Here is a 16,192-nt window from a genome sequence, read left to right on the forward strand (position 1 = left end):
TGAAAGAATGAATCGTAAAGTTTTATTTCAGCCTTTGACACAATTATATGTGAATCATTTACACTTTGGCAGGAGGATTCAGTAGAAATTTAGAGGGTAAAAGGAAAATATCCACTCCACCATACCACCTCCTCATTACTCATTTTTGATCTTGTCAAGTCCGAGCTCACTGCCAGTCAGAGAGACCACTTGTCGCAGTTTAAGAGCTTCAGGTGCTTCACACGTCACCTCCTCCAAAAAGAAGACATTTTGACGATGGGTGGAGAGCCACTTCCACAGGTACTCTATCTTCTCATCGCACACCCAGGGGTTTCCTGTTAAGATCACGCTGAAAGAGGACTTTCTGCTGTCCAGCAGCCCTGAGGGCAGTTGCTGCAGCTGATTCTGATCCAGCAGCAGAAGTTCAAGACGCTGGAGACCCCGGAGGAGGGTCCCTGGCAGCTCTCGGAGCTGATTCTGCTGAAGAAACAGCTGGGATAGTTTCAGGTTGTGGGCGAAGGTTGCAGGATTTAGGGAGGTTAGTTTGTTCCCGGCAAGATTCAGTGTCACCAGGTGGGGCAGGTTCTTCAAGGCGTCATGTTGAAGGTCTTGCAGGTTGTTGTCACTCAGGTCTAGAGTCTCCAGATCTGGCAGCCTGTGAAGCAGAGCAGCGGGTACGCCTGCCATATGGTTTCCAGACATGTCCAGCCAGGTGAGGCTGCTGTTGTCAGGAAACCACTCGGCCTCTGCTTTTCCAATCAGGTTGTTCTTCAGCACTAGACTGCGAAGTGAGGCACGGCTAAAGACGTTGGGAGGGAGATGAACCAGCCGATTTCCCGTCAGATCCAAGGTGTTCAAGTAAGGAACGTGCTTCAGTAGATCTGAAGGGAGGCTCGACAGGTTGTTGTGATACAGCTGGAGGTTGTTCAAAAGGGGCACGAGACTCAAATGACCGGCTGTGATATTGCTGAGCTTGGTGGATTGGATGGACAGTCGAGTGGTGTTGGAGGGCAAACCATCCACAGGGAAATGTGTGAGTGAGCTTTGGCTACACACCACCTTTGCACCCGAACAGGAGCACAGATCCGGGCACGAGTGGGTGCCTCTTTTTTGGTAGCGGCATTCAACCAGCACAGTGAGAGTCAGGAGTACCTGAGTACCAAGTACCAAGTTCATCTTTACAGCACTGCACAAAGGGAAATAGAGGCATTGTAAGATAGAGATTCATTCAAGATAACAAGAAAATGCAAAAGAAACTGATCATAAATGTATAATCCTACCTGAAAGGCACAGCGGAATTCCCCCTGTGTTTGGTTAAAGTCTTGGTTTTATAAAGTGTTGACTATATTTGTTCCCAGCAGTGAATCAGGACAAAATGTTGCAAGAGGCAAACAGTACCAAGCAAACAAACCAGCTCATCAGCCTGTGAGTGGTGACTTGTTCCTGTACTTTTCTAACAGAACAGATGTTGCTTCACACAAATCGATATTTTCTTTTCTTTTTTGTCATTGTGCAATGGCATGGTATGTTTTTTCAAGTGTGATTTCTAAATAGATGATACGTCTTATTCACATATTCCTTGTGTTTGGATTTCATCTTATAAGTCCATGAAATCTGTTTTGGGGAATATGATTAATAGTTTTCTTGCTGAGAGTCGCATGAGAAGATCGATACTACTACAATTTCCATCATTTGAATGTGGATCTACAGCCAACACACTTTATAGCTTAGCTTAGCTTAGCCCAGCATAAAGACGGAAAACAAGGGGAGACTGTCGGCCTGACTCCAGCCATCTTAAAGCTCATTTATAAGAGCGGCGGACTCAGGATGTTTGTGGGGCAGAAAAAAAAGTTAAAGAGTGCACTAAGGTGCTGTACTAAAGTGAAGAAGTAACAGTTTTGATGTGATGACATCTTTTTAATATTGCAGAAATAGCTACTGACATTAGCATGCTAACCAGCTAGCCCAATCCTGTCCCACTCCAAATCTCATGTGCTAGCGATGTAAACTCCAACAACCTCCTGGCCCCTGAGCTCCAGGTCTGGCCCGCTAGCTGCACGGCTAACTGAGCGAACTAGCTAATGGCAGATCCAGTTAGCAGCAGTTAGTGGTTAACTCAACAGTGACAAAACAGAGGTCCTCCTCATTGGCACCAAATCCACTCTCAACAAAACTGGACCCATCTCACTCACCATTGACAGCTCGACCATCTCTCCTTCCCCCCTGGAACGCAATCTTGGCGTTATCCTGGACCCCACCCTCTCCTTTGATCCCCATGTCAACTCCATTGTCAAGACCTCCTATTTCCACCTCCGCCGCATCGCCAAAATCAGACACTGCCTCCCCCCCCTGCTGCTGAATCCCTTATCCACGCCTTCATCTCCTCACGTCTTGACTATTGCAACTCCCTCCTCACTGGCATTACCTCTCATTCCCTCCATAGACTCCAAATGGTCCAAAACTCTGCTGCTCGCCTCCTTACTCACACCCGGTCCCGTGAACACATCACCCCCCGTTCTCTCCACTCTCCACTGCAACGCATCGATTTCAAAATACTCCTCCTGACCTTTAAGGCTCTCCATCACCTGACCCCACCCTACCTGTCTGACCTCCTTATCCCCCATCGCCCCTCCCGAGCCCTCCGATCCTCCTCCACTCTCACTCTAACCGTACCACCATCCAGACTCAAAACCTTCGGAGACAGAGCCTTCGCCAGAACAGCACCCCAACTCTGGAATTCTCTCCCCCAACCAGTCCGCGACTCTCCCTCACTTTCCACCTCTTTTCCCAAGCTTACGACCTCCCCTACCCATAACTACCTTCATTCCTGCCCTCTCCCTTTGACCTGCCCCTCTACACTCTCCTTCTACCCTCCTCACCCATTCAGCCCTCCACCCCTCTTCAATCCATCCCTGCCACCTTTTAGACAGCTGTTGTACCTGTTTTGTCTGTTTGTCTGTAACAACGCCATCTATCTTACACTCCACCATTGCTTCTGTTCTCTGTTGTGCTTTGTGTTTATTATCTTTTTGTGTCTTTACCTCTGTAAGCGACTTTGGGTCATTGAAAAGCGCTATATAAAATAAATGAATTATTATTAATATTATTATTATTACCCTGGTGATGTGCTGCCCACTGTTTGTGTGGAGAAAGAATTTGACAGGTGGCCAATTCTTACATATTGCACCTTTAAGCATATTTTGATGCTTGGTAAGACAATGTCGTACACTGAACAGCATGGTAGTGACATGAAATGTTGTTATTGCCCACACTTCCAAACTATTCTTTTAACAACATGTTTAATCTGCAACTGGAGTGCAAAAAAATAAACACAAACTTTTAAAGGCTCTTCTACTATATTTAATTATACATTGACATTACTGTACATTGATGGAATGTTTCATGATTGAAAAGTAAGACAGCTGTCACAGGCTGAACTGAGCACATATCAGATTATAACAAGTTTTACGGACAATGTTAAGACTGAAGGTTTAGTTCACTGTCTGTCAGTGACATCATTGAGCGCCCTCTCAGAGCCGGCGGCCCAGCACATAGGATTGTCTCTGGCAGGAACACCTTCTTCTGGTTCTTCTGAAGCCACCTCCACAGGTACTCTATCTTCCCATCACACAGCCAGGGGTTGGCGGACAGGTCCAGCCCCTCCTCGTCCAGGGAGTTCAGAGAGTCCAGCAGACCGGCAGGGATGTGCCTCAGCTGGTTGTCTTCCAGACTCAGGGCTTTGAGCTGAGTGAGCTCCTGGAAAAGGTTTTCGGGGAGTTTGTTGAGTTTATTGCGAGAGAGGAACAGATAGATGAGGTTCTGGGTGCTCTGGAGTAGAGATGCATCCAGGGTGTCCAGCTTGTTGTTTTGCAGGTTTAGCCTCTCGAGTTTGGCCAGTGCACTGAAAGCATCGGCGGTGATCGCCTCCAGGTGGTTGTTGGAAAGGTCCAGATTCTCCAGCTGGGGCAGCTTCTGAAGCAGAGCAGCTGGGATTTTCATTAAGCGGTTCCCAGATAAGTCCAACCAGGTGACAGTGCTGTTATCAGGAAGCCACTCAGCATCGGCTTTCACAATCTGATTGTTCTTCAGCACTAAGTTGACAAGGGGAGCGTGGCTGAAGACGTCTGCAGGCAGCTCAGACAGTTTGTTGTCTGTGAGATCCAAAGTGTCGAGCAGAGGGACACCTCTGAGGAGATCTGAGGGGAGGCTCTGCAGGTGGTTGCTGTACAGGTGGAGCCCTTTCAGCAGGGGTGTGGCGTTTAACTGCTGCTCTGAGATGGAGGTGATGTTTGTGAACTGGATGGTCAGCAGGGTGGTGTTCTCCAGGAGACCCTCGGAGGGGAACTCTGTCAGGGGAACCTCGTTACAGACCACCTCAGCTCTCCTGTGGTAGCATTTGCAAAGTGCCGGGCAGGACAGAGCGCCATGGCAAAGATATACCAACCAGAGGAAAGCAAGAGCACACCAGGACTTCATAACTAGAACACAAGACGAAGAGGACATGGAGAATTTAAAATGAGACATCAGAAAGCTTGCAAGGACTTAAATAGTATTTCATCCCCACAAATCAATAATTTCCAGTTCATGCACACGATGTTCAGCAAATTAAAACTTACTGTTGTTTTCCAGTCGGATGACTACTAGCCAGACTCGCAGCAGTGTTCGCTCGCAAATTTCTGAGTCATTTGGGGAGCACAATCCCCCAATCTAAGCATTACTTATTGAGTAAACAAGGACCCGTCACAGCACAGTCATTCGTCAAGGACAGCCAGTTGCAACAGACTGTGTGACTCGAACCTGCAGGGAATGTACAAGACCTGAAAAACTTAGTTTATGTGTTATTGAATAAAAAACTAGTTCTGTTAAAGGTTGCTGATTCTCAAATACAGTGTTGAAGTGTTACTGTGAGCTCAAGAGGTTTTATTGTGTGATGGGTTCTTTTTTTCACTGAGTGAAAAAAAAAAAAACTTTTTTTATTTTTTTTTCAAATGTGGGGAAACAGAAGGAGAGTGGGAGGGAGAGAGCAGTGAGAGAGAGGTAAAACTGCACGATCACCAGTTCAACATTACATAAATTTGATTTATTTTTGTGGAAGTTAAATGAATCGTAAGAAAAATGCACAAGTTCACGCCAACTCACGAGGTGAAACATGTTAAAGTTTTAAGTTGTAATACGTAGTTGTTCAGCAGTATAAGTTAAAACATTTTGATGAACAGTTCAATAAAGGCCTCATTTTGTAGTTTGTGTGGATTGTACATAACCAAAGGAGAAATGTGTTGTTGTCACAGGAATGATGGAGGAAACATTAATACCCTTTACTTGTGTAAACGTAGTCATGAAGGAATGTAACTTAGTACATGTACACTACTGTACTCAAATAAGATTGAGATACTTTTACTTTACCTGAGTTTTTTCAATGTTTTGTTTCCATGTCACTGCAAATATTAGGCAAATATTACTCCACTACAATATTTGATCATTTAAGCCCCAAAAATGCCCCCAAATCAGCACTAACTGATACAAAATAAAAAGTCTGAATATGACCTATATTGAAGAATACAAATGAATTCACAAACAATGAAAGCTGTATTATGGGTCATCACAGTTTTCAATGTGACATAATGATTAAAACAAATATTGAACAGTGCTCACAGGTGTGCTAGAACACAGACTGAAGGCTACAATGCAACAATAAAACTATTTTGCATTTCTTCCCCCTCCCTCCTTCTTCCCCTAAGCTCACTTAATAATTAAGTGAAACTTAAATAGGTAACCAGCCCGCGACATTAGCCTCCATTCTGAACATAGTACACAAGCTTGCATGTAAAGTTGAAGAGAGTGAGAGAGTGAGAGAGTGAGAGAGCGAAGAGGCTGTTATTGTACTTACAATGCAAAAAAGATTCCCCTGTGGATGTTTTACGATTATGTATTACATTATTATATCATCAGTACTGGTGCATTCATCTTTAGTACAGCATAATAATAAACTGACTGCCACCACAAGAAACACTCTTTTATAAATGTAACTTAAAAAAATTAGAGTTGAAATCTGCAGGTTTATCAGCGAGGAGGAGGAGAGGCAGCAGCAGAAGGCTGTGTGCCTCCCTGAGGTCGCAGCAGGCAGGTACAGCAGGTTTCATGGTTATTTAACCAGGATATACAGTCACACGGCTGATAGCGGGAATGGATTAGACCGGCAGTATGAAATACGATTTTAGCAGATGGGCAACATGATGAACTATTGCATTATGTATGATGAGTGCCAGTTGGCTTTAGGCTGCTCTGAAAGATTTATTTCAGTCAAGCCCACTCACTCCACATGCACTCGCAAGATAGAGACGGACTATTCTGGTGTAATTCAAAGTCTCCTAAAATACACTGTAGTCAGATGTTACACCTCTGAAGCATGTTCCTATAACATGTATGCGTATGTAACAATATGTAATGTCATAATAAAGACTCCATATTAATCTCATTCGGCTTTTGGTTTTGTCACTTTAGTGTAACTAATCAGTGAACACTGCATATAATTTACTGCTAATTGTAATAAGTTCACCTTAAAATAATTGGGATCAGATCATCTTTTTTTCTTGCATCTGTCCGTTGTATGTAAAGGATATTAAAAGTTAACAAAAAGGTCGAAGTCCACACCAACAGAAACTCCTGTCTCCCACAAAAAACACTGCTCCTGAATGCCTCATCAGTAGTCCCACTTTTAATACCATTACTTTGTGGTATCACACTTCATCACAATGTCATACATTTGCATAATTTATCAGCTAGTTTGGCATGCAAGAATCGATTTAGCACACCTGCACTGTTGTCATTAGTGATGCTGGCTAAGGTGTTTGTGAGCTGACCAATCAGAGCAGACTGGGTTTTTGCGAGGCAGGTTGAAAGACAGGCGCTAAAACAGAGCATTTCAGACAAAGGGGGGATACAGAGCTGCAGCACTGGACAGTCTGAAGAAACGGATGGGTTTTTGGAGCATTACGACGTGTAAAACTTATTCTATAGTTTTAATAAAGGTGCAGGCACAGAAACAGCCTGCTCTCAGTAGAGCTCACTTAAACGACTTTTAGACAGCTGAAATTCAGGACCACGGATGGGTTTGCGGCAATACTTTTCGAATAGTGTTGTTGGACCTTTGACAGCTGTGTGAATTTGATGAAAAACAGTTAAATATGGGACCTTTAAAACTAGTGGTATCAATCTTCCATTCTAACTTCCTTCAAGAAAGCAAACCAGTTAAAAAGTGAATTTGACCTCAATGATCTATGTGGTGAAATCCGATTCAGAAAAGCTTCCCCAAAATGTCAAAACCCAAGCAAAAACTCACTGCAATTGATTCTCTTCTTACATATTTCATCACCCCCGCCTGTCTTCTGCTTTTGATGCAACATCTACACCAGCCCGAAAGCTCCTTCACGGCAATACATCGAGACATATCAGATTTTGAAACAATGAATGAAAAGTGGTTTATTCACCGTCAGAGTAACAGATTTTATTTAAATTTGTCATGAATGGTGAGAAAACACTGTTCAATTCACATTATTCTGTGTTATCTTGTAATTGTGAGACAAAATATGTCCAAAAATCATGATGATTTGTTAAAACTGTATTCATTTACAGGACAAGCAGATACCGTATAATGTGCTGCTGACTTATATCCATAAAAATAAAAACAATCACATACTATAAGAAACACTTTCTGTGCTACAATACACAGACCTCTTTAACCTATGTACAAATGTTCACACACATGCCTAACACTTCACACACACACACACACACACACATCCATGTGAGTCACTGAATCTGACAGAATAAAATGTCCATGTTTTTGTTATGATGGTTACAAAATAAGGCAGCTGAGGCTTTCAGATGAATACGGCGCATTTCTCCTCTTGTTACAATGACAAAGACAGTCCCAGTTCTCATGACGACAGCCAGTCTCTGCAATCGTCTCTGTCCATGATTAGACTTTCTCCTTTTATTATTTTTTTTCAGTCTACTTCCCCGAAAAAAAAAGAAAACACATGTAGGCACTGCGTCCAGACTGTGGTCATTAATCCGCAAAGATGAAAATACACATCTTTGATCAGCCAGGGTTAACTGTGAAGAGAAGGAGAGAAAGAAAATGATATGAAAACCTGCGATGGCACCAACAAGGATGGCTGGACTTCAAAAAGGCACACCCACACAAAATCCACACATATTATACAAGGAAGCTTTCCACACAATGCACGAGTGACATGCACAAAGAGCAGACAGATATGGGAATAATACTGGTCTGCATTTTTTTTGCAAGAATTTAAATATTGTAGCACATTTTAGAAAATATGCTTATTCGCTTTCACGACTCGATTCTCATGCCTGCAGGGCTCAACAGCGAGGATTGCCCGGGTCAAGTAAAATACCATGTTGGGTGAATAAATCTAGCAAAAAGAAAAAAGAATAAAACACATTGCTTTTTAACATAGCGGATGAAGGTAGTAGCTCAGGAGGGAGTTATCCTGTTTCCTTCGCATCTCTGTTGAGAGTTGCACATGTGCAGCACTTATATAAAAAGGTAAAGATATTCATGAGCTCAAGTGCAAGCAAACATTTCAATAATCCTGGAAACTGGAGTTCATATTTTCGACATACAAGAACGTTTTTTGCTTCACATATATGGTCCATTGTGTCCTTGTTCTTATGAAAATACTTAAATCAAGATTAAACAGTCATGTTGAACAAAAGGCCTGTATAGTAAATATGGTATTTAAAGCTACAGCAAGCGGGCAATTAGCTTAGGTTAGCATAAATACCAGAAAAAAGGGGGGGAAAGGCATATTAGTCAGGCTAGCTGTTTCCTCTGCTTCCATCTATTATGCTAAGCTAACCGTCTGCTAAGTGTAGCTTCATGTTTTTAATATACAGCAGACCTATTCAACAGGTGCTGGTTGGCTGAATGCAGCTCTTTAATAACATCATTCTGCCCCTTTTATCTTTCATACAGTTATATCTCTGACAAGGTACAAAAATACAAAGTGTTTTAAACCTGGCTATTTAAACAGAGAGAATTTATAAGAACCAAACTGACAACCTAGGTCTAAGATTAAAAAGGGGCATTGTCAGTTTTTCTTTTTCAATTGTGAAAAACAACAAAACAAAGAAAAATAAAAAAGTGCATCGTTTAGCACATTTCAGTTGTGAGTGACAGGTCAGACAAAGGGCATGTAAAAGGCCTTATTGGCTGTTCTAAAAAGGCAGTTGAATAGGCCTGCCATTGATCTCCTCACATAACACTCAAAGTCAAGATAGCGTATAAGAGTATTCCCATTAACCCCTAAAACTAAAACTTTAATATTTTACTTCTGGCAAACATGCAGATTAATCCCAAATCTGTCTGCTTCTTGTGCATTAAACATGTGCAGCGAGCATATTTTCCAAGCTGTCAAACTTTTTTTGTAAAAACAAGTTCATGTTTTCAACTCAGCTGGAAATTAAACAAAATCACACAAACACAACATGCCTCTGGCCACATTAAGACCTTCTACTAACTGCAAACCAGCACATGCAGAGGTCCAGTTACCCTCTGTCCACCCTCTTTCACTTCCTTCAGAAGAACAAATGATCATCATCATCATCATCATCATCATCATTATCGACATCATCCAACGCCCAACTCCAGTCTTTCAGGCCAAAATCAAGCAATCTGAAAACAGTAAGTGTGAGGTGGATTCCTTTTAGTGCTTTATTGACCTCAGGGGCAATACGTGGCAGGTTCACCTGGGGGCAGCACAGAGCTGTGAGCAGTTCACTGAGTGCTTGTTACGATGAGGGGACGGTTAGTGGACACAGCAGCACGGCATTACAGGGGGGCGGACATGGCACAAAAAACAAGCTCTGCTACTTACAGTCTCCCAGCATGAGAGACGTTAGAAAGGTGAGGTCAGAGGTGGAGAGGTCAAAGGTCAGTGGAGGATGATACGGAGCATGGGGCCAGCGCTGAGGGATGAAAGCCAGTTAGGTTGGGGCTGAGAGAGCAAATTCTGAGTGTCTTAATCAATCACAGGGAAACAAGACAGGTACAATTAGTGACTCCTGTAATGGTTTGGTGCCATTTCCTGCTCAATTAGGCGGCTACTGACGCTGAATTAAAGCTGCATACAGCCCAGCCCATGCAAAACAATCAGGATATCTCTTTTAAAGCACGACATCAAGCTGTGGGCTCCTTCAAACTAATCATAATCACCAATCACCAACAAATTAACAGCAATTAATGGAGGCTTTCAACCGTTGTACAGAAAAATTGATTGATTTTTTCTGTTGGATTAGCTCGGATTTTTCACCCAGATGTTGTTTCCTACTGCAAAAAGAAGTAAATAAGATTCTCTTGTGACAATGACTCAGAAGGGGCCCTCTGGCAAAATGTAATGACGATGGAACATTGGGAGAAAACACAAAGAAGCTGCACCACAACCAGAATCCCTAAGACGTGGCTTTAAAATGACCATTCACAGCGCAAAGGGAACTTATAATTGTTTGTACCTGATTGCCAAATTTCCTAACAACAAAAACATAGACATTTTTTGTTGGACGATAAAAACTGAATTAAGAAAAAAGGTGCAAGGACACTAAAAAGGCGCTCCCAAATAAAGAGTTCAGTTCAAATTACGTCTTGGTGTTGAAATGTCATGGATCCACTCTTTAAATCTGTTTTCTTTTGTTTTGGAAAGCACTCTTCAGTATGCAGGCATCTTTTTTCTGTATGCTTCTTTTGCCTTTTTGCCAACACATCTCAATGTAAACACATTATTTTGTGGTTTGAATAAAACTGAAAACTCGCCCTACATGTCAGCATCATCATAGTGAGCTCAAGATCAAGAGGGATGAAAGATGTAAAGAGTACTGCTCTACAGAAACAAATTTCGCATTAAAATATGTCAAAATGTCTTGGATTTTCCAGCAAAACTTTCCCCATCCTCACCTGGGCTTCCCTGACGGCTGCTGTCTGCTAGGCTGGACCTTGATGGCCCCGCGATGGGCCGACATACGAGGTGAACTTCTGGGTGAAGGATGTGGAGAGACGCGTGGAGAGGAACGTGACGTTGCTTCATGGGGGGTGTTCTGTATCGCAGCGGGAGGACTCATCGTCGGGTGTTTCCTCGGGATGCGTTTGAGGAGGTGGCTGACCCAGCGCTGCTGCTCGTCCGGAGAGTTGGTGAGCAGAAGCAGCTCTTTGGCAGTGGAGATGTCATAGTTCACTGTCGGAGAAAGATATTTAAGATGGATCACAAACAGAGTAAAGTTAAAGTTTTGTTTAAACACATGTGTCTAACATTTCACTCTGGAGAACAAACTTCTGCTTCCATGCAAGTGAAGTTCTCAAGTCTTGAATGAGCATACTGACCCCTGCAGGGCACGATAACTTCCTCCTTTTTGTCCAGGTGGTCTTTGTGGCACTTGGTGTGGCAGCGGCGGCACTCGAGGGCCGGTGGCGGCTTGAAAACGTGCCACAGGGGCCGAGTGCAGGCCTCACAGCTGGAGGGGAAGTGGTAGAGAGTGAGGATGAACTCGTGGCCCTTGTGGCTGATGTAGGACGGACGGTCACCGTACGGCGTGGGCTCCACTACGACTTCCTGGTCACGTTTGATCTCTCCTTCATTGGCGTACAGGATCTGGGAGAAAGAAAAGAAAGGAAACCGAATTTTATTAAGGAAAAAATTGTTTAAAAAGACGTACCTCATTTTTAATGACAGGAGAGAGGACAAAAAGAGAAGGTGCTTTACACATTACCTGGAATATCCTTGGGATTTCTTTGGGATCCGCACGGTACACGTCAGTGTGAGTGACAGGTCGCACGTGAAACAGCTTACTGTAGGAGGAAGACATGGAAGAGTTAAGAGTAAATCAAGGGTAGTCAGTGTAACAAATACTTAAAATGAATGCTATGCTGATATTCATGTTGAGCGTAACATTATACCTGCTAAAGTTCATGTTAGCACTGACATTGTGAGCTTGTTAGCATGGTGACATTGGCATGTAACTCAAAGCCTCACAGGGCCAAAATCATGGCTGTTGAGTCTTGGTAGTTACTAGGCAACTAGGAGCCCAATTTTATTAATTATTGGTACTTTTAAATGTTCAAACCCAGCTCGAAATGACTCACTCGATGTCCAAGGTCATGAAAGGGTTAGCCTGCTCTCGGTCCAGCTCGCTGTTGTAGAACAGGATCTTCTTACTGCTCACAACTATATACTGAAAAGGAAAAGGGAAACAAGGCCCGAAAGGTTAGAAGGGGAAATGACTCAGCAGTAATGGTGCTTACAAAGAAAACAAATGTTTAGATACGAGAAAACAACAGTGGACACATTACTTTTTTGTCCCAGCCGAACCGCTTTGTGTTCTTGGTGGGAAGTGAAATCCAGCCCTCCAGCCTGGAGTCTAGTTTGCAGCGAAAAAAGACAAAAAAGGAAGACGTTAATACAAAGAGGAGAGCAGCTTTTAATCATGCGAGAAAAAAAAAAGAACACCGTGACATTTTGAGCATTTGGTGGCATTTTCCTGAAAAAGACACCACTTGGAGAGGAAATGATTCCTCACTTAAACCAAAGGGCAAGAGGAAGCTACTGGACCTCAATAAAAGATTTTTCAGTAGAATAAGAGATAAAGAGTCTACAGCGCATCATATGGTAGGTGTCTGATGAGGAAAATGAGCTATAAATGTGAAGCTTTTGGTAATATCAACACACACACTTCACTCTTGGAGAAAAAAGTTTCTCCACATCCTCTGCAGTGGAATAAATCTGAAGAAAGCAGTCTGGGATCAAGCTGTGAGTATTCTTGTGTCTAGTGAACGTTAAAAGAGATTAGAGCACAGCAGGGATAGAGTCAACAGAGTAGAGGGATTAGCTGACACTTGCAAGGTTGAACCAGGGTTGAGGCTTTTTTTTCTCCATAATTTCTCTGGAAATAACAGTATTTTGTCCCCATCCCTGGTTTGAACCTCCATGCAGGGTCACCTGCAGGTTCAGCCTCAGCGGGCTGATCGTAGGTGAGGGCCAGGGGATGCTGGCCCTGCTCCAGCTGCCCGTCACACTCTTCCTCATCCTCAGAGTCAGAGTCAAAGAGAGAGTGAGCCGAGTGAAGGTTGGGTCTGGTGTCGATGCAGACGGATTTGTGTGTGCGCTGGTAGGTGAAGGACATTGATTCGGACATGTGGGAGTGAGTAATGCGCACTGCGCCGGACCCCGAAGAGGGAGAGAGGTCAAATGAGGAGGGGGGAAAAGGAAGAAGCATAAAGAGGAAAAAGGTCAAAAACAATTGGCCTGGAAAACAAAAGGGGCTCAAAGTATAAACAAAGGAAACAGCAAGAACTCAGGAATGGAGACTGGATAAAGAGGAGCACAGGAAGTACATGCAGATGTGTATTCGCTCACTGGTTGCAATTCAATATGTGTAACGGCATAGAGGACATTAAGTGATGGACTAAGTATCCTTCATCTACCTGGGTATCCTTCACCCATGTCCAGCTCGTTGCCACTGCTGATGCTGGTGGAGTCCAGAGAGTGAACGCTCAGGGAGGTGATCTGGCAACGAAGCTGCTCGATATCGCTGTCTTTACTGTCCAACGCCATCTGCAGCTCCAGGCGCACCTGGTTCTCTTCTGCTATCAGCTGAGTATCAGACATTAAAACAGAGTTTAAACCACAGTTTTTAAACACTTTCTGCACACAGCTACAGGAGCTGAACATCTTAAACTTCATTGCAACAAAGTCCCAGCGCAGTTGCAATTTGGATATGGTTTCAGGCACAGAGCAGTATGACGAAAACATTATTGTTATACAAAATAAAATGATACTATTGGCTCTGTTAAATGATAACTTTGTCTTAAAATCTGGGTTGTTTGCAATTCCACATCAATGTTTTTTTTATGTTTCTCTTTGCCATCAAAGAAGATTTTTTTCAGAAATATGGCTAAATACTTAAAGCAACTACAAGCAACTTCTGTTTGTTGTTGATTCTGCCGCCCCCTGTGGACGGTATGGGCACATACACCTTGTGGCATTAAATTCTCAATTTGACTCTTCATTTTTGTTGAGCTTATGATTTAATCATCAATATTCTCTAGTAACGTTATGTCTTCATAATAACCCAACAGCAAGATATAGCTAAGTATAATATTAAATAAATAAAACTGGGGCTGTTCCATAACCAGTTAAAAGTTGCTTGCAGTGCGTTTAAATAAATAAAAGAACCTGATACAACATTAATTCAAATTAGTTCAAATTAGATCTTTGTAACCCAAACACCTCAAGATTTGAATTTGTAGTGATAAATTCTAAAAAGGTAACAATATTAATTCAGTTTCTTGGGCTGCTATAATTAATAAAAAGCACAGTGAACAGAATACTTGAATTTGCTCAGGCTATAATAATTGACTAAATCTTCTTGTTGTGCATGTTCTCAGGATAAATGGTGCATATTGTGTGGCCTCTGCTGTCGACTAATTCTCCTCCTACACTGAACAATCTTATTATTTCTGCACAAATCATCTAACATCCCACAGTGTGTCAGTACTCTTTGATCTTAAACCTCCAAACCTCTACTTGTAGTTGTTTGTAATAACTAATAACTAATTTATTTTATCAACATTCAGTTATTCAATTTTACAGAACTGTATAAGGTTCTGTTTATCCTGCCAGATGTTTCTAGAAGGGAGAAAAGTACATTTAAAAAAACAAGAACAATTATTTCGGATCCGTAATTATTAATTATGTTTCATAGTCTGAGAATGTCTGACACTCTGCACAGGGAATTTGGGATCTTAGAACCATTCTGCATCTTAAAAATACAGAAAAATAAGTGTTTGATTTTGTCTCTCTAGGGAACAGTTGGGCTGCCTGTTCTAAATGCATCTATAAAGTTGTCTGCCATATTTGCAAGAATTGTCAGGCTTTCAAATAACTGAATGGTGCATTTTAATCATTTCAGTTTTCAATTTATGTTAAACAAAAGCTTTAATGGCTTTTCATTAGCCGACTGATTTCCAGCTAAATCTTTCAAAACCACATAAACGTGGCAGTATATACGGTAAGCCTTTTGTCGATTTGCCCGTATTGCAGTGTCGCCGTACTGACCGCCTGCATCTCTGTCATCTCTCTCTGGTATTTGATGATGGTGCTGTTCAGCTTCTCCTTCTCGGCTCTCAGCTCCAGCTGCAGCTTCCTGTTCTCCTTCTCCTTCCTGTGCACCTCGGTGCCGGTGCCTCTGTGGCCTCCCCGCACTGTCTCCCTCCTGTTCATCACCTCAGCAAGCTTGTTGACAGCCTGGGAGGTGAAAAAAAAAACACAGCGAAGCAAGCTTTACAGAGATCTTCTTGAGATAAATCTGAATTCAGTGCGCGCAGCAGGAATATCAATGCTGCTGCGGCATAGATTTTCTAAAACTTGTTTCACATCTCAGTGATTTTGCCCGGAGTTCAACACGAGCCTGCAGCTCAGCATTACTCTCAACAACAGATGATGTGACATAACAGACGTCTGCGGGAAAAAAAAAAGTAAGACTGTATAAAAAACTTCCAGGGTTTCCAGACCTGTGTGGGCAGCCAGACACACACCTGAATTTTTAGTGTCCTCTCATTCTGCAGCTGCCTTTCAAAGGACACTTTGAGTGAGTTCATGTGCTTCTCCTCCTCCTTGGCTTTCTGTAACTCTGTATAAATAGCAGAGACGAGAATTAATTCAGGGCTCATACACAACTTTTACAGAAGTAATCCTCAACTTATAGTGCTGTTTTTAAAAATGGATGTTCTGCCCGCCGGTGGAGCGACTCGCGGCTGCTTTTTCACGGGACTTTCACAGCCTTCTCCCTATAAATCATCCTGATGTGTGAGAGCTTTTTAACACATTTTCCAGGACTGAGGGAAATGTCATCCCTGTAGAAATCTGTCCTATTTCCATGGTGCTCATTAACTAAAAAAAAAAAAGAAAAGAAAAGAAAAATCACACTCACGTTGCTGCATTTCTTTCAGCTGGTTGTTGAGCTCCTCTTTTTCACTGGCCAGGTTGGCCACATCCTCCGTCAGAGTGCGATTGGACTCTTCCAGCTGTGAAGAGTCAGAGTAGAGGTGAGTCTCATCCATACACACTTGATTTATACAACATATTTGAAGAAGTAAATCAGTGTTTTTGTCACATCAGGGTCAATTTTACCACCGCTACTC

General features: G+C 42.6%; 2 protein-coding genes across 5 annotated transcripts in view; both read right to left on the reverse strand.

The window, feature by feature from the left end:
* Positions 1 to 4,499, reverse strand: LOC115574594 (slit homolog 1 protein-like). The gene is made up of 3 exons (XM_030406227.1): positions 3,460 to 4,499; positions 1,260 to 1,321; positions 1 to 1,165 (listed from the first exon to the last, which is right to left on the reverse strand). Exons 1-3 carry the CDS (start codon positions 4,480 to 4,482, stop codon positions 136 to 138), a joined length of 2,115 nt encoding a protein of 704 aa, XP_030262087.1. The 5' UTR covers positions 4,483 to 4,499; the 3' UTR covers positions 1 to 135.
* Positions 4,500 to 6,679: 2,180 nt separating this feature from the next.
* Positions 6,680 to 16,192, reverse strand: part of LOC115574128 (rho-associated protein kinase 2-like) — a 36,069-nt gene continuing 26,556 nt past the window's right edge. The window contains exons 23-34 of one of the 4 annotated variants that reach the window (XR_003982423.1): positions 15,982 to 16,075; positions 15,587 to 15,681; positions 15,108 to 15,296; positions 13,475 to 13,643; positions 12,990 to 13,205; positions 12,344 to 12,411; positions 12,137 to 12,225; positions 11,764 to 11,842; positions 11,378 to 11,645; positions 10,955 to 11,231; positions 9,882 to 9,972; positions 6,680 to 8,094 (exon numbers count right to left, since the gene is read on the reverse strand). Coding sequence is in view for 3 of the 4 variants with exons in the window: in XM_030405383.1 (XP_030261243.1) it covers positions 9,583 to 9,679; positions 10,955 to 11,231; positions 11,378 to 11,645; positions 11,764 to 11,842; positions 12,137 to 12,225; positions 12,344 to 12,411; positions 12,990 to 13,205; positions 13,475 to 13,643; positions 15,108 to 15,296; positions 15,587 to 15,681; positions 15,982 to 16,075 (1,641 nt within the window). In the remaining variant the exon portion in view is untranslated. Of the gene's footprint in view, positions 8,095 to 9,556; positions 9,680 to 9,881; positions 9,973 to 10,954; positions 11,232 to 11,377; positions 11,646 to 11,763; positions 11,843 to 12,136; positions 12,226 to 12,343; positions 12,412 to 12,989; positions 13,206 to 13,474; positions 13,644 to 15,107; positions 15,297 to 15,586; positions 15,682 to 15,981; positions 16,076 to 16,192 lie in introns of all 4 variants that reach the window. The other 3 variants (XM_030405383.1, XM_030405386.1, XM_030405384.1) reach the window with 3 other exon arrangements.

This window comes from Sparus aurata, chromosome 22, assembly GCF_900880675.1.
Source record: "Sparus aurata chromosome 22, fSpaAur1.1, whole genome shotgun sequence".
Classification (NCBI taxonomy): domain Eukaryota; kingdom Metazoa; phylum Chordata; class Actinopteri; order Spariformes; family Sparidae; genus Sparus; species Sparus aurata.